This window comes from Gobio gobio (assembly GCF_949357685.1).
Source record: "Gobio gobio genome assembly, chromosome: 16".
Classification (NCBI taxonomy): Eukaryota; Metazoa; Chordata; class Actinopteri; order Cypriniformes; family Gobionidae; genus Gobio; species Gobio gobio.
The window spans coordinates 3,861,704-3,886,297 of NC_137109.1; the positions used below are offsets into that span (position 1 = coordinate 3,861,704).

Consider the following 24,594-nt stretch of genomic DNA (forward strand, 5'->3'; position numbering starts at 1 on the left):
GAGTTTTGTTTTAGTAGCTTATATTTTGTAGTATTCCATTTGTTTACTCCTTTAACTTAATAATGTTATCAGCCCATCCCACATGAACAAATACTATAGTATAGTAAAATTAATCTAGTAAATACTATAGTGTTTTTGAACTGTACAGTGAATTGTAGTATATTATAGTATTTACTACACTTTAATTTACTATAGTACAGTTCAAAAACACTATACTAGAGTAATTTTACTATAATACACTTTAGTATTTGTTCATGTGGGATTTGAGTACCTGCCAACATGATTTATAGTTACTCCAATTCCCATAATCCAACACTGCCAAAAATGCGTTTCTTATTTAGTATTTTTGTCTTGTTTCTAGTCTAAATATCTAAAAATTCTTAAATCAAGATGTTTTTACTAGATTAGTACAATTACATAAGATATTTTTTCTTGTTTTCTGGAAAATCAAATCAAAATGAAGCTTAAAACAGGCAAAAATAATCTGGTTTCTGATTGAAATCTTATTTTTCTTACCCCATTGGGAGAGATTTTAAGCACAAACTCACTTCATTTTGATTTTATTTTCCAGAAAACAAGAATAAATATCTTATTTAATTGTATTAATCTAGTAAAAATATATTTATTTAAGAATAAAATCAAAATGAAGCTTAAAACAGGCAAAATTAAGAAAAATAATCTGGTTTCTGATTTAAATCTTATTTTTCTTACCCCATTGGGAGAGATTTTAAGCACAAACTCGCTTCATTTTGATTTTATTTTCCAGAAAACAAGAATAAATATCTTATTTAATTGTACTAATCTAATAAAAATATCTTGATTTAAGAATAAAATCAAAATGAAGTTTAAAACAGGCAAAATTAAGAAAAATAATCTGGTTTCTGATTGAATTTTTACCCCATTGAGAGAGATTTTAAGCACAAACTCGCTTCATTTTGATTTTATTTTCCAGAAAACAAGAATAAATATCTTATTTAATTGTACTAATCTAATAAAAATATCTTGATTTAAGAATAAAATCAAAATGAAGCTTAAAACAGGCAAAATTAAGAAAAATAATCTGGTTTCTGATTGAAATCATTTTTCTTACCCCATTGGGAGAGATTTTAAGCACAAACTCGCTTCATTTTGATTTTATTTTCCAGTAAACAATAATAAACATCTCATGTCATTGTGCTTATCTAGTAAAATCATCTTGATTAAAGAATCTTGAGATATTTAGACTGGAAACGAGACAAAAATGCGTTTCTTATTTAGTATTTTTGTCTTGTTTCTAGTCCAAATATCTAAAAATTCTTAAATCAAGATGTTTTTACTAGATTAGTACATTTACATAAGATATTTGTTCTTGTTTTCTGGAAAATCAAATCAAAATGAAGCTTAAAACAGGCAAAAATAATCTGGTTTCTGATTGAAATCTTATTTTTCCTATACCCCATTGGGAGAGATTTTAAGCACAAACTCGCTTCATTTTGATTTTATTTTCCAGAAAACAAGAATAAATATCTTATTTAATTGTATTAATCTAGTAAAAATATATTTATTTAAGAATAAAATCAAAATGAAGCTTAAAACAGGCAAAATTAAGAAAAATAATCTGGTTTCTGATTGAAATTTTACCCCAACTCGCTTCATTTTGATTTTATTTTCCAGAAAACAAGAATAAATATCTTATTTAATTGTACTAATCTAATAAAAATATCTTGATTTAAGAATAAAATCAAAATGAAGTTTAAAACAGGCAAAATTAAGAAAAATAATCTGGTTTCTGATTGAAATCATTTTTCTTACCCCATTGGGAGAGATTTTAAGCACAAACTCGCTTCATTTTTGATTTTATTTTCCAGAAAACAAGAATAAATATCTTATTTAATTGTATTAATCTAGTAAAAATATATTTATTTAAGAATAAAATCAAAATGAAGCTTAAAACAGGCAAAATTAAGAAAAATAATCTGGTTTCTGATTTAAATCTTATTTTTCTTACCCCATTGGGAGAGATTTTAAGCACAAACTCGCTTCATTTTGATTTTATTTTCCAGAAAACAAGAATAAATATCTTATTTAATTGTACTAATCTAATAAAAATATCTTGATTTAAGAATAAAATCAAAATGAAGTTTAAAACAGGCAAAATTAAGAAAAATAATCTGGTTTCTGATTGAATTTTTACCCCATTGAGAGAGATTTTAAGCACAAACTCGCTTCATTTTGATTTTATTTTCCAGAAAACAAGAATAAATATCTTATTTAATTGTACTAATCTAATAAAAATATCTTGATTTAAGAATAAAATCAAAATGAAGCTTAAAACAGGCAAAATTAAGAAAAATAATCTGGTTTCTGATTGAAATCATTTTTCTTACCCCATTGGGAGAGATTTTAAGCACAAACTCGCTTCATTTTGATTTTATTTTCCAGTAAACAATAATAAACATCTCATGTCATTGTGCTTATCTAGTAAAATCATCTTGATTAAAGAATCTTGAGATATTTAGACTGGAAACGAGACAAAAATGCGTTTCTTATTTAGTATTTTTGTCTTGTTTCTAGTCCAAATATCTAAAAATTCTTAAATCAAGATGTTTTTACTAGATTAGTACATTTACATAAGATATTTGTTCTTGTTTTCTGGAAAATCAAATCAAAATGAAGCTTAAAACAGGCAAAAATAATCTGGTTTCTGATTGAAATCTTATTTTTCCTATACCCCATTGGGAGAGATTTTAAGCACAAACTCGCTTCATTTTGATTTTATTTTCCAGAAAACAAGAATAAATATCTTATTTAATTGTATTAATCTAGTAAAAATATATTTATTTAAGAATAAAATCAAAATGAAGCTTAAAACAGGCAAAATTAAGAAAAATAATCTGGTTTCTGATTGAAATTTTACCCCAACTCGCTTCATTTTGATTTTATTTTCCAGAAAACAAGAATAAATATCTTATTTAATTGTACTAATCTAATAAAAATATCTTGATTTAAGAATAAAATCAAAATGAAGTTTAAAACAGGCAAAATTAAGAAAAATAATCTGGTTTCTGATTGAAATCATTTTTCTTACCCCATTGGGAGAGATTTTAAGCACAAACTCGCTTCATTTTTGATTTTATTTTCCAGAAAACAAGAATAAATCTCTCATGTCATTGTGCTTATCTATTAAAATCATCTTGATTAAAGAATCTTGAGATATTTAGACTGGAAACGAGACATCAGTGCTAAAAGAGCAGCAGTGTAGTTGAGTAATGTTGCTGATCATGCTGTATATTTCTGGCGATTGCTTACCTTGTTCCAGCAGTCCCAGCACAGTGACGGCCGCCAACAGCACGACCTGATCCAGCATCATCCCTGAGGACATCAGGAGCGTCTCTCTCTGTGAGTGTCCACACACACACACACACACACACTCTTCCTCTGGCACTTATACCGCTGGGACTGGAGTGGGCGGGGCACACATTACATCACTCACTGATAGTAAGAGTTGTCAACAGGTACACCTAGAGGCGTTTTGCACTGACACATTAAAATTCCCCAAAACAAGCAACATTGTGTGTGCAATAAGTACTTAAAACAAGACTTTGATATTGCAGATCAGGTGTCCTTTGTCTTGGACACAATGTGCGTCACATAAGATGTGGTGTAGACGAACATCTGAGAGCAGTGACACCATACAGTTCATTTAATCATCAAATTACTGTAGTTTTGTTCATAAGTGCAGCTTCTAATAACAGGAAATGTTAGTTTATTGTAACCGTAACAGTGAAGCTCTGAGCTTGAGTTGATATGCAGATAAATTCACTTTTCTTAACAACAGTAACTCATTATTACAGTGAGAATGTAAATCTTCAGCTCTTATTAATGTGCCGTTGATCTTCTGTAGTCTCACAGCTCCAGTGATTATTACAGCAGCTCTGCTCTTGCTTTCTGGGTAATTCACTCACAATCTGAAGAAACTTTTCTCTTCTTCATGAGACTTCCTACTTTTCTCCAGATATTAAGGAGGGGAAAAGGCTGAATCTGGGTGCGCACTGTGCGGTTTTGGCCACGATTTGCCCGTCTGAGACAAATTTAGCAAATCCTAAAAGATTGCTCTGAGCCTAGGCTAAATCTGACATCTTTGATTGTTAGTTTGACATGTTCACCGGCAGCCGGTTAATGATTAACGACCGTCAAATTATCTTTGTTTTTCAAGACAAACTATAACCAAAATGAGCGCTAGAGATTCGCCATTTCAGTCCCGTGTGTATGCAGCTCTCTGTCACTAAACGCATCATTCATTGATGAAATTAAAGGGATAGTTCATCCAAAAAATGAAAATCAGCCCATGATTTACTCACCCTCAAGTCATCCGAGGTGTGTATGACATTCTTCTTTCAGATGAATAAAATCTGAGTTATATTAAAAATGTTCTGGCTAATCCAAGCATTATAATAGCAGTAATAGTTGCTCTGTTTCTGAAGTCCATAAAAAAGTGCATCTGTCCGTCATATAACTGCTCCACGCGGCTCTGGGGTGTTAATAAAGGCCTTCTGAAGCGAATCCATGCGTTTGTGTAAAAAAAATAGCCATATTTAAACATGCATTTCATTTTTTTCTATGGCTCTGCATCAGCCGCACCATAACTTCCGGCGAATAAGGTCAAAATACCGGTGCGATCATAGATATATACATAGATTCCTCATTAGTGCCTGCGCGGATCGGGCAAATGAGGCATCTACGTTTATATATCTATGATCACGCCAGTATTTTGACCTTATTCACCGGAAGTTATGGCGCTGGGAACACTAGATGAGATTCGTCTGATAAGAGGTAAAAAAATAACAAATACTGTTGGGTTTCTCGCAGAAACCGATGGTTTCGTGTCTTAAAGGGTTAGTTCACCCAAAAATGTAAATTGTGTCATTAATGACTGACCCTCATGTGGTTGGACACCCGTCAGACCTCCGTTCATCTTCAGACACAAATGAAGATATTTTAGTGTAAAGCTGATGCTCTGAAAGGCCTCCATTGGCTCAACTTTACACTCTCAAGACCCTTAAAAGACACTAAAGACTAAAGTTACAAAGTCCATCTCACTACAGCGGCTCTACAATAACTTTATGAAGACGAGAATAGTTTTTCTAAATAAACCCTCAATAACGACTTATATAGTGTTGACGATTTCAAAACACGGCCTCATGAAGCTTCGAAGCGTTATGAATCAGTGAGTCGATTCAGCAGTTTGGATCGCCAAATTTCAGCAGTTTGACACACGATCCGAATCATGAATCGACTCACTGATTCATAACGCTCTGAACCGCTGAATCGACTCACTGATTCATAATGCTCTGAACCTCTGAATCGACTCACTGATTCATAACACTCTGAACCGCTGAATCGACTTACTGATTCATAACGCTCTGAACCGCTGAATCGACTCACTGATTCATAACGCTCTGAACCGCTGAATCGACTCACTGATTCATAACGCTCTGAACCGCTGATTCGACTCACTGATTCATAACGCTCTGAACCGATGATTCAACTCACTGATTCATAACGCTCTGAACCGCTGAATCGACTCACTGATTCATAACGCTCTGAACCGCTGAATCGACTCACTGATTCATAACGCTCTGAACCGCTGATTCGACTCACTGATTCATAACGCTCTGAACCGCTGAATCGACTCACTGATTCATAACGCTCTGAACCGCTGAATCGACTCACTGATTCATAACGCTCTGAACCGCTGATTCGACTCACTGATTCATAACGCTCTGAACCGATGATTCAACTCACTGATTCATAACGCTCTGAACCGCTGAATCGACTCACTGATTCATAACGCTCTGAACCGCTGAATCGACTCACTGATTCATAACGCTCTGAACCGCTGAATCGACTCACTGATTCATAACGCTCTGAACCGCTGAATCGACTCACTGATTCATAACGCTCTGAACCGCTGAATCGACTCACTGATTCATAACGCTTCAAAGCTTCATGAGGCCGTGTTTTGAAATCGTCATCACTATATAAGTCGTTATTTAGGTTTGTTTTGCGCACAAAAACTATTCTCGTCTTCATAAAGTTATTGTAGAGCCGCTGTAGTGAGATGGACTTTGTAACTTTAGTCTTTAGTGTCTTTTAAGGGTCTTGAGAGTGTAAAGTGCATTGAGCCAATGCAGTGTTTCCCCTACCATTGTTTTGGGGGGGCAACATTTTGAGCATAAAGCTGAAAAAAATCACGTTTTTGTAAAAGACTAACGTTACGTCCGAACGATGAACAAAACACAGATGTTGTAGATGGAGTTCATCAACTCCCCAAAGCTTGACAGTCCTATAACTCGTCCTGGGTTGACATTTCATTCAATAACATTAGGCAGTTGTGATTTATATGCTGTTTAATGGTGATGATCGCGTTATTTTACATAATGCATCTGCTTATGATAGCGCACGTTCCTTCTTCTTCGGCTGTTTTGATCAGGAGATTCTGTTCTCGTGCAGGAAATGCGCTACAGCGCCCCCTACCGTATAACAGTGAACACACATGGAAAGCCGGAAAATATCGTCATTGGCTATATAAATATTGAGATAACAAAAGACAAAAAAAAAATCACTCACTGCTCTTGACTGAATAACTTTTAATAAGGGTTAATCTGTATATGCAGTGGCATATCATTTTATGCAGACTATGCAGTGATATTTTACATTTGATTACTATTTTTGTACCTGACAATCTAGTTTAGACCTACATGAAAATAACTGTTTATTTCATTTGTATATGTTTGTTCTGCTGTATTTATTTGTGCATTTGCTCATAATTTGATTATTTGTTCTTATTTTATTACTGATGGTCTTTAACAATATAAAAAAATATATGAGTTAGGATATTAGTTTTTAGAGTCATAACCTTATTTATTAAGCTTATATGGCTCAAAAACAATACTAGGCCTATTTTATTTTATTTGTCGTTTTTTTTTTGTGGTGGGGTCAGTGAAAATTCTGACAGGGCAAGTAAAAATTTGAACCCCCGAAAAAAATCCTTAGCATTGAGCCCTGAAATATATTCCCCCCCAAAAAAACAACAACAAAAAAAAAAAACACGGATTTGCGTGTAGTAACTTTAATGGTAAAAATGTAAAAATGCAATGGAGAAGGTGACGAACCTAAACAGGAAAAAATTAGTTTTTTTTTTCTTAAAAGCAACAAAATCCAGAGCAACAACTCAAGCAAAGCCAACCTGTGTTGTGTTGTAAATAGTTGTGTGATGTATAAATAAATGTTGTTTATATTCATTTACCAAATTAATTAATTTATTGTCTATGGCAACACCACGTATCCGTAACACTGCCGCTCCGCGACACTAGTAGTTTCTAGTAGTTAATGTCACTACTATCGTCTGACATTAATGACCACTGAGATCTCAGTGTGACCCGGCTTACAGCGGGATCATGTTCATCTGACAGGGAACAATGGTGAAGGACTATTATAGATCAGTGTGCATCCGGCTTAGTCAGAGCTCCTCTGCTGCCATCTACTGGTTATAGTGGACACTGCATGTGTTTTTAACATTCAAGTTTGACACGCATACCCCTTTTCCACCAGCATGAGTGCTAGTTCAGAGCCGGTGCTAGTGATGGTTCCTAGTGGGTTCGACTGACAAGCCTTCTAAGAACCAGTTTGCCTTTCCACAGGCTAGAGAGCCACATAGAGCCAGTTTTACGTCACTGTATACGTCTCATCTCTCTCAGCGAGTCGAGTGCTCTCGCTGGACTCGTTGCCATACGGCGATCGGTCTGCATCTCGAACAAGCCTTCCATCAATAATGGCGAACGTTGCGTTACTATTGATGCTCATGGCTTTACGATCCTACATCGCCATCAAACACAGCGTATTCATGCAGTTTGCCGTAATTTGTATAGACGGAGATTACAATCGAGCAGCTGTTAGCTCCATTAGCTGCTATTTTTAAAATGGCGGACACAAGTTTGTGTGGTTGTCCCCGCCCCCAGCGGCTCTTACTTCTACACCAGCAGTGATTTGGTGCTACTTAAGAACCACTTCTTCTGGTTCAGAGCTGGTGCTTTGGGTGTGGAAAGACAAAGAACCGATTTGAAGCTAGGCTCTGGCTCCGAACCAGCACCAGCACCAGCACCAGCACCAGCTCTGCCTCGTGGAAAAGAGGTAAGTGTCCTACACCTTTATAGTTTCACAAATCATCACATTAAAGATAACATTACAATTGGATAATATTTAGAGCTTTGAAGTGCTGGGAAAAGTGTGAAGCTTCTGAAAAAAGGCTGGAGCTCTGAGCTACAGTTATGAATAAAGTCATCCTGTCATGCTGCTTTTTAAACAGGATGTACATGAACCAGATTCAGAATGTGACTAGGTTAAAAGGTCATGAAACCCTTTTCTGAGATTTTAACAGAAGTGTGTATGTTGAACATCATGGAAGACAATGTGACCCTCTGTTAGTTTTGATTGTGGGAGAAAACTGGTTCATTTTTGCTCAATTTTCAACTTCCTGGTTTAGATTCGTCTTCATAGGCTGTGACGTTTTCTCGTACTATAGTACGGCGATGACTCATCGGTGTTTCATGATTATTCATGAGACTGCGTGTCTTTATCCTATGAGAAGATGCGTTGCTTAATTATTCATGACCGCACACATTGATAGGCGCTTCAGACAGTGAGATCGCACACAGTGAGTGGATCTAAAACGAGTGTTTTTTTCCGCTTTGTATGAGTTTCCGCGTTGCATACGTTCTCTGCATTAGATCCGGAGTCTACACACAAACATGATTTATCCACACTGAGTGTAACCGCTCTTTAGGGCCATTTAACCGCCCAAGCGGCTTATAAGAACTCCACAAAATAAGCCTAAAGTTATCAAAGTTATGCAACATGTATATATATATACACTCACCTAAAGGATTATTAGGAACACCTGTTCAATTTCTCATGAATGCTATTATCTAATCAACCAATCACATGGCAGTTGCTTCAGTGCATTTAGGGGTGTGGTCCTGGTCAAGACAATCTCCTGAACTCCACACTGAATGTCGGAATGGGAAAGAAAGGAGATTTAAGACATTTTGAGCGTGGCATGGTTGTTGGTGCCAGACGGGCCGGTCTGAGTATTTCACAATCTGCTCAGTTACTGGGAATTTCACACACAACCATTTCTAGAGTTTACAAAGAATGGTGTGAAAAGGGAAAAACAACCAGTATGCGGCAGTCCTGTGGGAGAAAATGCCTTGTTGATGCTAGAGGTCAGAGGTCATGGGCCGACTGATTCAAGCTGATAGAAGAGCAACTTTGACTGAAATAACCACTCGTTACAACCGAGGTCTGCAGCAAAGCATTTGTGAAGCCACAACACACAACCTTGAGGCGGATGGGCTACAACAGCAGAAGACCCCACCGGGTACCACTCATCTCCACTACAAAGAGGAAAAAGAGGCGACAATTTGCACCAGCTCACCAAAATTGGACAGTTGAAGACTGGAAAAATGTTGCCTGGTGTGATGAGTCTGGATTTCTGTTGAGACGTTCAGATGGTAGAGTCTGGATTTGGCGTAAACAGAATGAGAACATGGATCCATCATGCCTTGTTACCACTGTGCAGGCTGGTGGTGGTGGTGTAATGGTGTGGGGGATGTTTTCTTGGCACACTTTAGGCCCCTTAGTGCCAATTGGGCATGGTTTAAATGCCACGGCCTACCTGAGCATTGTTTCTGCCCATGTCCATCCCTTTATGAGCACCATGTCCCCATCCTCTGATGGCTACTTCCAGCAGGATAATGCACCGTCACAAAGCTCCAATCATTTCAAATTGGTTTCTTCAACATGACAATGAGTTCACTGGACTAAAATGGCCGCCACAGTCTCCAGATCTCAACCCAATAGAGCATCTTTGGGATGTGGTGGAACGGGAGCTTCGTGCCCTGGATGTGCATCCCACAAATCTCCATCAACTGCAAGATGCTCTGCTATCAATATGGGCCAACATTTCTAAAGAATGCTTTCAGCAGCTTGTTGAATCAATGCCACGTAGAATTAAGGCAGTTCTGAAGGTGAAAGGGGGTCAAACACAGTATTAGAATGTGTTCCTAATAATCCTTTAGGTGAGTGTGTATTTTTGATGCAGAGAACAAATTGCGAATAGCTGTGCATTTAATTGTTGAATTATAGCCGTCACAGGATTATGTGTGTTTGTGTAACGGTGAGCTTCCATGTGTGTATTGTGTTGCGTGTACCTCAATGGTCATTTGCAGTGTGCATTTGTGGGAAGCTTTGATGCTTTTAATGAGGGCGAAATAAAGTGCGGTCCCCTCATCCCCCTCCACTCCGCCGCTAAACCACGCCCACTTCTGCTGAAACACGGGGGTTCATAACCCTTTAAAATGATTTAAGACATGCATAAATCACTAAATAAACACACCAAACAAGACCGTTTCTAGAGAACTATATTTACATAATACTCTTGTTTTACAGAGAACCATAATAAAAAGTATAAAATACTTACAAAAATTTGCAACAATGTACATATAAAAATAAGATCTATCTTCTCCTCAACAATGGAAACTGCATACATACAAAAAACACTATATATAAATATACATGACATCGTGTCACAGAGCTGAAGCGAGAGCTCGGGTAACGCAGAACACAAACAGGAATATTACCCCTCTCCCCATCACACGTCTAACCCTGCGCCAAAATCAAGAAAACAACATATTAAAGTGTAGTGTAACAAAGTGGAGCATCGTAGTTTATCAGATCAAATGTTCTAGTTCCTAAATGTAGTCGAACATGATCAGCTAAAGTAGAATCCCTAATGTCTTCAGTTTCTCAGTGGAGCATAAGATGGAGGCCGTGTCTGATCCTGCCCTGAAGGGCCACCGTACACACACCTGTATGAACGGATGTCAATGGGATCCGTAAACATGACTAAAATGGCTGCCAGGCCAGTAGGTGGCGACCTTTTCAGGCCAACGAAACGCTATCGTCGTGTAAATTAACAGCCAAAAATGTAGGTGGCCCTTCAGGATCAGAACCGGACACCTCTCAGTCTCATGGCTTTGGACCGACATTATCAGACATTTTTGGATGAACTATTGCTTTAGACTCAAATCTTGCCCTGGAGGGTTAAACCCTGATCAAACTCTCCTACCTGTGCTCTAATGGGCATGAAGACTAGCTCAGGTGTGTTTGAGCAGGGTTAGCTAACCTCATGCATCTTCAAGAGTGCAAATGTAAGGCCTGTGGAACCGTATGAACGAGCGAAATTCAGTGGTTTTACTGAGCCACAGGTTCAGTAGTCGAGCGCTTCCTTCTTCCGAAAGTCCCAGTCCGGAGGCTCTTCTGTTATTTACAGGTTCACTAGAGAACACAGCAGATGTTTTCTCCATCACTCATTGGTGACTGGCCAACAGCTCGTCTATATCGTCCATCCACTCTTGTGTGGACTGATTCTTCAACAGAGAGTCTACCAGGTCGGTCTCAGCAGGAAACCCAGACAAGCTGCCTCCGGATTGGGCGTTGTAGCTGAACTGCAGCTGCTGATTGGCTGTCCGGTTGAGCTGGTAGGCCTGATTGCACAGTGTGGTGCGGTTGGGTCCGGCCTGCGTCTGGCTGAAGGGCCCCAGATCGGGCAGGACCTGCTGGGCTTGGGGTTGCCCCTGCTGGGCCGATTGCGGCTGGGGCATGTTTGTCCGTTGCTGGTTCATGTTGGGCATCATTTGTCCAGGGTTCATGCCTGCCATCGTTCGGCCTGCCGCCCCATTTCCCATCCCACCCTGAGGAAACGGGCTGTTGTTGGGAAGTTTGGACAGTCTGGACTGCATGTGGAAGGCGGAGTTGGGGAAACCGGTGTTGGCGGAGCCGGGCTGGAGCCCTGGGTGCTGCTGGGGCGGCTGCTGCTGCCACGACTGGGCTTGTGTGGGCATGTTATTGGCCATGGCGTTGGGCAGGCGAAGCTGCTGCTGATGCTTCATCATGGCAGCATTGGGCTGGTTCTTCAAGTGTGCTTGGGCCGCTAGTACACTCTGCCGGTAAGTGGACATGGCGGACACAGGCGCCCGCTGCTGGTTGGGGTGGGAGGGATGCATGGGCATGGGCAGGTTACCATAGAGCACTTGCTGCACATCCAGAGCGCCCGCACAGGAGGCAAGGCTCAGGTCTGCTTGACCGGCCGCCGGAGAGGGACCCGTGGTAGGGCCAGCATTCTGGCCCATTCCCATCATGCCTTGCGTCTGAGGGAACATCCGCTGCGTTCCGGGGGCGGCGCCACTCAGAGCATTGACGTTTCCTATTGGTTGAGACGCACCTAAAACAGAGTAGATCACAATTACAAGAAAGCAAGATTTAATCAATTTTTTCCAAAATATGGCTTTAATTTGATACAATGTTGCATTTTCTTCTTGGTTCGGTTCAACCTTTCAAAGCGTACCGAAATGTGTTTAAAACAGTCCTCTAATTGGTTAGTTTCCTCTAGCATTTTTGAAACCCAAAGTGGGCGGATCGCCATCTTGGAAGCACGGCACTCCCAGATAACAGGAAATGGGCAAAGAGGCGAGACGTGGGCGGAGCCGAGGTGACGCAATGACTAACGGACAGCAGACAAACACCAATCCACCTGTCACTCAAAGTGGCCACGCCCTTAATTATGCAGGACTTTTTTAAACGGGTGAGTCATCAAATAGTTCACCCCCTCACAGTCAATGAGGGCAAAGTTAGCCGTATAGACCAAAAGCACAATTTGTCCCAGACTGTAAACATGCGTTTCTGCCAACCCGATCTCACTGTAATTCATACATCTTTTACGCGGTGGCTAATTTGTACTAATGACCTACCTCAAACCCCGCCCCTAAACCTACCAGTCACTGGGGTTTAGACAAAACGTACAAATTTGTACGAAATAGCCACTTCGTAAAATATGTACAAATTGGTCGCGAGATAGCGTCGTTTCTGCTGTAAAGCATTTTGACTCTAGTGGCCAGTTGATGAACTGCAGTTTAAGTCACTCCCGTGTTGGATTAAAGGGTTAGTTCACCCAAAAATGTAAATTGTGTCATTAATGACTGAGCCTCATGTGGTTGGACACCCGTCAGACCTCCGTTCATCTTCAGACACAAATGAAGATATTTTAGTGTAAAGCTCTCCATTGAGAGGCCTCCATTGGCTCAACTTTACACTCTCAAGACCCTTAAAAGACACTAAAGACTAAAGTTACAAAGTCCATCTCACTACAGCGGCTCTACAATAACTTTATGAAGACCAGAATAGTTATTTTGCCCAAGAAAAACCTAAATAACGACTTATATAGTGATGACTATTTCAAAACATGGCCTCATGAAGCTTCGAAGCGTTATGAATCAGTGAGTCAATTCAGCGGTTCAGAGTGTTATGAATCAATGAGTTGAATCAGCGGTTTGGATCGCCAAAGTCACATGATTTAAGCAGTTTGACACGCAATCCGAATCATGATTCGACTCACTGATTCATAACGCTTCGAAGCTTCATGAGGCCGTGTTTTGAAATCGTCATCACTATATAAGTCGTTATTTAGGTTTGTTTTGCGCACAAAAACTATTCTCGTCTTCATAAAGTTATTGTAGAGCCGCTGTAGTGAGATGGACTTTGTAACTTTAGTCTTTAGTGTCTTTTAAGGGTCTTGAGAGTGTAAAGTTGAGCCAATGGAGGCCTTTCAGAGCATCAGATTTACACTAAAATATCTTCATTTGTGTCTGAAGATGAACGGAGGTCTGACGGGTGTCCAACCACATGAGGCTCAGTCATTAATGACACAATTTACATTTTTGGGTGAACTAACCCTTTAAAGAGAGAGACTGTAAGGTACATACATACGTGTCATTTGAGATGTGGGCGTCTCCAGTTGTTCATTCTGATTAAACATTACAAGGTCAAAAATATAAATACCGTTCACAATAAGATCTATGACATGGATTTGGAAAATACAGTGGGCTTCATTTCATACTCAACCCAGAACACAACACTCATCACAGGCTTGGCTGCTTTCCAAACTCATTCACTGTGTTTCTATTTCACAAGCTTCACTTTGCAGGAAACAGACCAAAGGCAGACTGTGTGTGTGTGTGTGTGTGTGTGTGTGTGTGTGTGTGTGTGTGGTGAGGTCGTGCTGCCGTTACACAAACCATACAGTGTTTCTACCATTCAAATGAGTCTACTAATAAACACACTTGCAAATCAGGTGGGCTTGTTTGTGTACTGGTAACAAAAGGCTACTTGTGTGGCCCTACAGAGACAGGAAGCTCATGTCCCAGTGAACTTTACCCCTGAGCTGCTCTAGTTTCCCCTGTCAAACGTGCCCCTCGTGTGGTCTAGACTGGGTTCACACTATATCTGCTGGTGTCCTGATGAGAAGAGGAGTGTGTGTACCGGAGATGGTGTGTTCGGGGAAGCCGGACTGGTGCTGCTGGGCCAGGCAGGGCGGCACACCGCTGAACTGGGAGACCTGCGTCTGCTGCTGGAACGGGTTCTGCTGGGCCTGCGGGTTCTGCTGGTCCTGGTACTGAGGCGGGGGTCGGGTCAGATGTCTCTGCAGCTGCTGTTCCTGCTGCTGCCGCTGCTTCTCCTGACACAAACACACTTCATTAGCTCAACACGCTGCCGCCCCCTACAGGCACATCTGGGTCATGACACACACATTTGAGACGGGCACAGATGCAGTCAAAGCATGTAGGAATGTTGGGTATAATATGTCACATTTATAGTTCATTTATGTAAGTGAGGATAGCAAAATAGTGTCCTGCACACGCTAGTGAAACAGACGGTTTCATCGGAGGCGGTTTTCGTCCCTGGCCCGAAGTTAAAGGGTTAGTTCACCCAAAAATGTAAATTGTGTCATTAATGACTGAGCCTCATGTGGTTGGACACCCGTCAGACCTCCGTTCATCTTCAGACACAAATGAAGATATTTTAGTGTAAATCTGATGCTCTGAAAGGCCTCCATTGGCTCAACTTTACACTCTCAAGACCCTTAAAAGACACTAAAGACTAAAGTTACAAAGTCCATCTCACTACAGCGGCTCTACAATAACTTTATGAAGACGAGAATAGTTTTTGTGCGCAAAAAACCCCTAAATAACGACTTACATAGTGATGATGATTTCAAAACACGGCCTCATGAAGCTTCGAAGCGTTATGAATCAGTGAGTCGAATCATGATTCGGATCGCATGTCAAACTGCTGAAATTTGGCGATTCAAACTGCTCATTCGACTCACTGATTCATAACGCTCTGAACCGCTGAATCGACTCACTGATTCATAACGCTCTGAACCGCTGAATCGACTCACTGATTCATAACGCTCTGAACCGCTGAATCGACTCACTGATTCATAACGCTCTGAACCGCTGAATCGACTCACTGATTCATAACGCTCTGAAGCTTCATGAGGCCGTGTTTTGAAATCGTCATCACTATAGAAGTCGTTATTTAGGGTTTTTTTGCTCACAAAAACTATTCTCGTCTTCATAAAGTTATTGTAGAGCCGCTGTAGTGAGATGGACTTTGTAACTTTAGTCTTTAGTGTCTTTTAAGGGTCTTGAGAGTGTAAAGTTGAGCCAATGGAGGCCTTTCAGAGCATCAGCTTTACACTAAAATATCTTCATTTGTGTCTGAAGATGAACGGAGGTCTGACGGGTGTCCAACCACATGAGGGTCAGTCATTAATGACACAATTTACATTTTTGGGTGAACTAACCCTTTAACTTCCGGTCTGTGTTTGTTTATGGTCTGGCGAGGGGATAGTATGGCGCACTACTCAGTAGAAACACATTTTTGACGTACTATTCTTGGATAACATGATATAAATATTAACGATCAAGCAGAGAGAATATGACACCAGCGCAAAAACACTGTGCGCGACTCACCAAAAAGCCTTAAATGCTTCATTAATATCCAGCATACGAGAGCAGCGTCTAATGTCATGTAGACTGTATGTCTAATGTAATTTACTTATTTATGTTGCTTGTTATCAGAAATAATCTACTCTAGAGGTGATTATTCTGGCTGCGTTTAACATGCGATCACCGTGATCATCAGCCAATCAGAACACGGCGAGTTTACATTTGTTCACATCATCTGGATAAATGATCGTATTTATGTTTCCCGCAACATATTTAAATGTGCCTTTATCACGGAGTGCAAAACAACTTCCGCTTTGTCCTCTATTAATGGCAATAGAGCACAGGATTTTCTGTAATGTATTCATATACAATCAATCTCAAATAGGGCACTTTATCTACATGTTAAATTTCCCAACATTAATCTTATGTTATGAAACAAAGAAACATGTTATTCCGATGATTGAAGCATTTATAGAGACTGTACAGAAAACGGCATTAAACGGTCTTTAAAGCTACACTGTGTAACTTTTTTTGTTTATTCTTAGCTAAAAACACTTAGTTCTTTCAAAAATATATGTGCTCATTAATGTAGATTTACTTCTTTCAAGTAATAAAGTATTCTGGTAAGTTTATAATATGCCATTGTAAACACATACGGGTGAGGGTTTGAATGCGGGTCGCCATGTTGCTCCTCCATCTTGAAAGTACATTAGCCAAAGAGGGACAAACCCGTGAATTCAAGCTTGGCCTTTGGCGTTTTAACACTCGATGGCTCCGTGTCCAATGTGGACGAGGTCGAACTGAAGCCATGTTAATCTTGGACTAAATCGGCCACCGTAGGAGTTAAAACGAGGAGTTGAAACTAATATTCACTGGATGGTCATACACAAGTTCACCACTAGATGGAGGAAAATATCACACAGTGTAGCTTTAAAGGGTTAGTTCACCCAAAAATGTTAATTGTCATTTTTACTCTCCCTCATGTCGTTCCAAACCTGTAATGTGGCGTTCACACCGGACGCGTGTACATTTTGAGTTTACTCGCGCAAAGCGTGCGTGAAATTCACTGCACAATAGACAGAATTCGCGTCATAGGCGGGGCTTCAGCCAGCGGCTCGTCTTGTTGAGAAATGGCTGACATGGGCTGTGTTTACATGGCTTTTTTTTGTTAATATCTACTGTTAATGTGTGACAAAACGTAGTTTTAAGACTTTTTCAGTCGATAATGTAGTTGTTTAAAGCTCAAATCTGTGGTTTATTTATATAAAGAGCTCCTATTTGAACATTTTATCTGGCGTTTTCAGAGTTGTGAGCTCCAGTGGATCAGCGGTGCTCATTAACTCCGGCGAGGGCAACCTTTCCTCAGCCAGTCCTTCTGCCGCTGCTCTGATGTCTCTGTGGCGTCTCGAGCTATAATTCGTCTTGTAACGGCCGACCTTTGCTCTCATGGATCTATAATTTGTTCCCTGGCAAATCGTTTAGGCTAAGGGCAAAGAGAAGTTTCATTACTTTATATTTTTAGGCTATAACTGTACGTTGTAGTTGTAACGTTAGCCTACAAGCGCTGACTTTGGATGTTTGACTGCATTGTTTGCTTTATTTCATGTATAGCTTGTTATACATTACTGATACTTTTGTATTATTGATCAAACATAAACTTGCATTTAACAAAAAGAGACTGTGTTGTGTTTCATGTCATTTAATGTTATCACAGTGATAATCATATTGTCTGAACCAGATATTAATATATAGATTTTCTCCTAATTGTTGTCACTACTAGAGCAAGCTCATGATTGGTTAGCGCGGCGCGAAATATCCGCCAAAGTTCAGATTTTTCAACTTGAGCGATTTGCGCGTTCAAAACGCTCAATTTGCGTCCTTCACGCCGCCTCAATCGCGCGAATCGCGCCGCAGAATGCCATTTCGCGTCTCTGCATTGACTTAACATGTAAATCACTCGCGCGAATCGCGTCCGGTGTGAACGCACCATTAGACCTTCGTTCATCTGCGGAAAACAACTTCAGATATTCTTCTTCTACTTCTCTACGGTTGAAAACCGTCTATATCCGTGTCTGAATCATGTTTGGTGTGTCTGCACATCGCTGAAGACACACAGGTGTGTTATTTTACTACAGCTGGCAGTGTTTAAGAGCAAAGCACCTGCTCGGCCATCATCTGCCTCTGGAGGAACTGCTTCTGCTGCTGGCTCATCATCTGCATCTGCTGCTGCTGCTTCATGTAGGCCGTGTTACTGTGGTTCGCTGAGGGCTGCGGGGTCATGGTGTTCCCGGGGCCAGGAACATGAGCACTGGAGGGGTAGGGCCCCGAATCCTAGAGAGAGACAGAGAGCGAGAGAGAGAGAGAGACAGAGACAGAGAGACAAACGATTAATTCAAACAGCTGACTTATTTAGGAACGAAGCATTTGACTCTCTTAATGAGCGAGTCATTGAGATTCAACTGATTCATTCAAACAGCTGATTCATTCAGGAATGAAGCATTTGACTCTCTAAATGAGTGAGTCATTGAATCATTCACTCAAACGATTCATATAAACGGCTGACTCATTCAGGAACAAAGCATTTGACTCTCTAAATGAGTGAGTCATTGAATCATTCACTCAAACGATTAATTCAAACGGCTGATTCATTCAGGAACAAAGCATTTGACTCTCTTAATGAGCGAGTCATTGAATCATTCACTCAACCGATTCGTTCATTCAGTGATGAAACACCGCCGTGTGTCGCTCAGAGACTCAAACTGTCCTGTGGCTTTGATTGGAACGATTTTTATTGGTGAAATAATATAACTCGCGTAATTTTAACTTTGATTTTATACAAAACTCAATCCATTTGTAATCGTGCTGATATCTGGAGAATAAAGGCACTCTGCGGGTGATCTTGATGAACTATATTAAATGATATAAATATAAAGACGGAGGTGCTTCTGACCTGATCTTGAATATTGAGGCTTTATGAATGTATTTAATAGAGTAAATCACGCAGTGTAAGTGTGCACACTAAATGCTCAAGTGCACTAGTGTAACCTACTGGACTACATTTCTCTGTGTGTGTGTGTGTGTGTGTGTGTGTGCGTGCTCTATAGGTGTGAGGGACATACTCAATGTCAGATCACACATCATCAAAACAACAGTCATGATATAGCTACACCAGGGGAGTGTGTGTGTGTGTGTGTGTGTGTTTCCTCAGGCTGGTAGCGGATGAGGAGTTTCCACCGGCGCTGGTGTTGACCCAGAGACAGGAAGCTCCAGTCACACTGAACGATCCGGATCACTCCTGCTAAACATCCGACCCGATCCCAACTCAAGTGGACACAGATCAACACAGCTCCAGGATCAGCTATATTAGGAGGAGACCACATCCCATCTCTACAGTAAACCAGGTCCATGTGGAGCCCAAAACCCAAATTTAAGACCAGCACGGGTTTGGGTCCGAGACTTATCAAACATGCTGACTTTACAGGAGAAGCTCCTTTACAATCCAGAGGGAATGAATGGCCACTAGAGGGCAGTGCAATGCCCATCAACACTAGAGGATGATGAGGATCTGGGTGGGAAATATTATCCACAGCATGTCTTACACTTCACAGAGTCAGTGGGAATAACTGGGACTCAGTTTGGGGAGATCCTCCTCCTCCAATCACAGCTCTCCAACCCAACCGATCGGGAGGCGACCGCTGGACTAGAGACGGTGGCCAAGGAGGGTTAAAAATAAATGAGCGACGCCAGAGCTGGCAGCCGCCCTCACACACACACACACTCACAGCAGAGGTATTTCGAGGTCAGTGACGGCATCAAGCGGTGTTATCTGAGGGAGACGCGGGCAGGTTTTGGGAGTTGATAAGTGGCTGAAGCGTGATATGAGGAGTGAAAGCGGAACAGTGGAAGTCTATATTTAAACAGGAGCGCTGGAGGAGGGGCAGATCTGGGAAAACTGCAGGACCAGGGCCAGACGGGCAGAGGGACACACGCATGAAAGAACGCTTTGTCGTCCCCTCTCTCTCTCTCTCAGCACCCACCACAGTGTGTGTGTGTGTGTGTGTGTGTGTGTGTGTGTGTGTGTGTGTGTGTGTGTGTGTGTGTGAATGGCTGTCTGCTCCTTAGCAACCAGCTGCCTGACCCAGACAAACTGATCAACCCCAGGGCGCATGAGGCCCACTGCCAGACACACACACACACACTCTATATATTATTTTGCTGAGGACTGTGAATATTGCTAAAATTCAGTTTCTCCAAGTAACTATAAAAAAAATAAAAAAAATCACATCATTGTTTTAAATGAATTTGTCTAATAATCTGAAAAACTTCATCTGTTCTCTGATGATGAGGGCGGGGCCACCTGTCACTCACATGAGATCCACCAATAGCAAACCACCACCATCCAATCAATTCCCCTCAGACACACTCAAGCCCCGCCCTTCCAGGACATCTTTCCATCTGACAATTCCGACTTTCCATCTTGTAATTCCGACTTTGACTCGCATTTCTAGCTTTCCATCTGACAATTCCGATTTTCTATCTCGTAATTCTGACTTTGACTCACATTTCCGACTTTCCGTCTCGCAATTCCGACTTTACGTCTCGCGACTTTCCATCTTTCCATCTGACAATTCCGACTTTACGTCTCACAATTCCACCTTTACGTCTCGCGACTTTCCATCATTCCATCTGACAATTCCGACTTTCCATCTGACAATTCCGACTTTCCATCTGACAATTCCGACTTTCCAACTTTCCATCTGACAATTCCGACTTTCCAACTTTCTGTCTTGCAATTCCGACTTTCCACCTGACAATTCCGACTTTCCACCTGACAATTCCGACTTTCCATCTGACAATTCCGACTTTCCATCTGACAATTCCGACTTTCCAACTTTCCATCTGACAATTCCGACTTTCCATCTGACAATTCCGACTTTCCAACTTTCCATCTGACAATTCCGACTTTCCAACTTTCCATCTGACAATTCCGACTTTCCATCTGACAATTCCGACTTTCCATCTGACAATTCCGACTTTCCATCTGACAATTCCGACTTTCCATCTGACAATTCCGACTTTCCATCTGACAATTCCGACTTTCCAACTTTCCATCTGACAATTCCAACTTTCTATCTGACAATTCCGACTTTCCAACTTTCCATCTGACAATTCCGACTTTCCAACTTTCCATCTGACAATTCCGACTTTCCATCTGACAATTCCGACTTTCCAACTTTCCATCTGACAATTCCAACTTTCCATCTGACAATTCCGACTTTCCAACTTTCCATCTGACAATTCCGACTTTCCATCTCGCAATTCTGATTTTCTCACTCGCATTTCTAACTTTTCATCTTTCCATCTGACAATTCCGACTTTCTGTCTTGCAATTCCGACTTTCCACCTGACAATTCCAACTTTCCATCTGACAATTCCAACTTTCTATCTCGTAATTCCGACTTTGACTCGCATTTCTAACTTTCCATCTGACAATTCCAACTTTCCATCTCGCAATTCTGATTTTCTCACTCGCATTTCTAACTTTTCATCTTTCCATCTGACAATTCCGACTTTCTGTCTTGCAATTCCGACTTTCCACCTGACAATTCCGACTTTCCACCTGACAATTCCGACTTTCCACCTGACAATTCCGACTTTCCACCTGACAATTCCAACTTTCCATCTCGCAATTACGACTTTACAGAATGAGCTCTTAATCATACATTATGACAAGTCATCTCATTACCAGTATAGCAATTTAACCGTTTGAAAATAAAATATTAGTCAAGCACAAAGTGGATGAAGAAAGCAGCCCACAGCAGGTAATGGAGCAGAGTGAGTCTCTGAGCTGGTGCGAGTGAGGGGAGGCGCGGGACATTTGCTCCGTTCATCTTCAGACACAAATGAAGATATTTTAGTGTAAAGCTGATGCTGAGAAAGGCTTCAGATCGGCCTCCATTGGCATTCAGTACATTTACACTCACAAGACCCATAAAAGGCACTAAAAACATCGTTACAAAGTCCATCTCACCACAGTGACTCTACAATAATCTTACGATGCGACGACAATAGTTTTTGTGCGCAAAAAAAAAAATCTAAATAACGCCTTTATCCAGCTTGTTCTCGACTTCCGTGTGTGTCTCCACGACGCATGCGTGAGAATATGAGCAGATCCGGCGTTCGGACACATGACCCAGAAGAGATTTGTTTACGAGCAGAGGAAGACGCGCGTGTCTCAGCTGTTGATCTACATTGATCGTGCTTTAGGTCTCGGCGTAGTTCTCAAAATGGGGTTAAAGTGGCATTTCATGGATTCCCGAACGCCGGATCTGCTCATATTCTCGCGCATGCGTCGTGGAGGCACACACGGAAGACAAGAACAAGCTGGATAAAGGCGTTATTTAGATTTTTTTTTGCGCACAAAAACTATTGTCGTCGCTTCGTAAAATTATTGTAGAGTCACTCGGTTGACGGGTGTCCAACCACATGAGGATGAGGAATTAATGACAGAATTTTCATTTTTGGGTGAACTAACCCTTTAAGTGAACGTTCAAGTTTAATAAAATGATCATAATGCAAGGCAAGCGTTCACATGCATGTGATATATTTTTAGCGGTTGTGTGCTCGGCTGCTCTGGTGTTGCACCGTCTGGGTGAAGTCTCATTAAATATTTCTGCAGATTTGTAGCATTTTACCTCAGCATTGCAAACGTCAATGCAGCGGAAGCGGCACTGAATATATGATTGACAGGCGCGTTCATACATGCGCTCCTTTGTAACATCGCGCAAGGCCAATAAGAGGCTGACATCAAGCAGAGAAGACTAGTAATTAGATTTACGTAAATTTTATGTTCAATGTTTTCGAAATAAATATGGGGGAATTTTTTTTTATTCTTGGCCTTTGAGAATAGATTTTGAATCGACCTCGTTTTAAAAAAAACGATAAATCGAAAAATCTATTTTTTTTGCCCAGCCCTAGTAGTGGGTGCTGAAAGTGAAAGGCTGTTTAGTATGGATGTGTGCAACGACTAGTCTAACCCTGGCAGTGTCACAAGCCTAAGCACACTTAATCGTTACACTAGTTAGACATGACATGGAAGAAAACGGAAAAGTTGTGTGTACGCTTTCACAGTCCTCCCTCGCCCGAGTGGAGCTTCATCTGAGCGCCAGAGAAAACCAACGCATGCACAACCGGAGGGCAAATTAGATGATTTTGATTTGCTGCAGATATACACTTTCAGAAAAATATATTAATTTCAAGATATAACATTAACACAACGCTAATTTAAACATAACCTTTTTAAAAATAATATATAAAAGCAAAACCTTAAATGTGCCAAATAAAAAAGTAAACGAGTAGTATTTTCCAAGTTGTCTAGCAGCAGCAGCGCCAACGTTTAATCGACTAGTCCGCAAGTCCGACTTTGCCTCTCGCAAGTCCGACTTTGCCTCTCGCAAGTCCGACTTTGCCTCTCGCAAGTCCGACTTTGCCTCTCGCAAGTCCGACTTTGCCTCTCGCAAGTCCGACTTTGCCTCTCGCAAGTCCGATGTTAAAATGTGTTTTTGAATGTTGTCATTATTCGTATCAAATCTTTTGAGTGAAACTCAAGCAATTTTTCCTGCACTTCAAAGCTCTAAATATTACCCAATTTTAATGTTATTTTGAATTATGTTTACGTTTAAAAGGTGTAGGACATGGTGTCAAACAAGCACTTATGTTAAAAACACATGAAATGTCCACTATAACCAGTAGATGGCAGCAGAGGAGCTCTTATTGACTTATGAGACATTTCCACTCCTTAATATCTGGAGAAAAGTAGGAAGTCTCATGAAGAAGAGAAAAGTTTCTTCAGATTGTGAGTGAATTACCCAGAAAGCAAGAGCAGAGCTGCTGTAATAATCACTGGAGCTGTGAGACTACAGAAGATCAACGGCACATTAATAAGAGCTGAAGATTTACATTCTCACTGTAATAATGAGTTACTGTTGTTAAGAAAAGTGAATTTATCTGCATATCAACTCAAGCTCAGAGCTTCACTGTTACGGTTACAATAAACTAACATTTCCTGTTATTAGAAGCTGCACTTATGAACAAAACTACAGTAATTTGATGATTAAATGAACTGTATGGTGTCACTGCTCTCAGATGTTCGTCTGGAGCTCTGGTATTGCGATGATATTCAGACATCTTAACGCTTTGGAGGCTAAAACCCCAAAAGCAGTGACTGTGAACACTCAATCTACAAGCTTTGCATCTGTAACGCACAGACAGAACAGCAGCCGCTCCGCTTGAACACGTGAGTGTCAGTGGTTAATAACCACTCATTATCACTAATCCTGATGAAGCATCTCCACCACAGTCACATTCAGCAACAGCACATGAAAGGCAGAAACCAGTTCTGACATGAGGTCACATGACGAGCTCTTACACACAAAAGAGCCCTTTCTGTGAATGACACGCGCGCTGCATGCATACCGTAGCATACGCACACACTCGAGTGCCACATTAACTCTTTCCTGCCATTGACAGGACATCCCAGCGACTGTTATAGGGTAGGGGGCGCCATTACACATCTGATCAAAACACAGGAGAAGAAGAAGAAGCAGAAACAAGTGATAGAAGCATCAAATATCATGATCATCAAACACTAAACGGCATATAGTTATAAATACATATATAGAGATTTGGCAGTAGTATTAAAAAAAAG

At 40.7% G+C, this 24,594-nt stretch overlaps 2 protein-coding genes across 3 annotated transcripts in view; both read right to left on the minus strand.

Annotated features, from left to right (window-relative positions):
- Positions 1-3,349, minus strand: part of ltc4s (leukotriene C4 synthase) — a gene marked incomplete at both ends in the record, with an annotated part of 8,031 nt that extends 4,682 nt beyond the window's left edge. The window contains one exon of the mRNA XM_079838873.1: positions 3,289-3,349. Coding sequence (XP_079694999.1) covers positions 3,289-3,349 — 61 coding nt within the window. The remainder of the gene's footprint in view (positions 1-3,288) is intronic.
- Positions 3,350-10,443: 7,094 nt separating this feature from the next.
- The window catches only part of maml1 (mastermind-like transcriptional coactivator 1), a 36,482-nt gene continuing 22,331 nt past the window's right edge, over positions 10,444-24,594 (minus strand). For both annotated transcript variants that reach the window (XM_079838936.1, XM_079838937.1), the window contains exons 3-5: positions 18,048-18,218; positions 14,416-14,611; positions 10,444-12,322 (exon numbers count right to left, since the gene is read on the minus strand). In XM_079838936.1, coding sequence (XP_079695062.1) covers positions 11,409-12,322; positions 14,416-14,611; positions 18,048-18,218 — 1,281 coding nt within the window. In that variant the 3' untranslated portion in view covers positions 10,444-11,408. The remainder of the gene's footprint in view (positions 12,323-14,415; positions 14,612-18,047; positions 18,219-24,594) is intronic.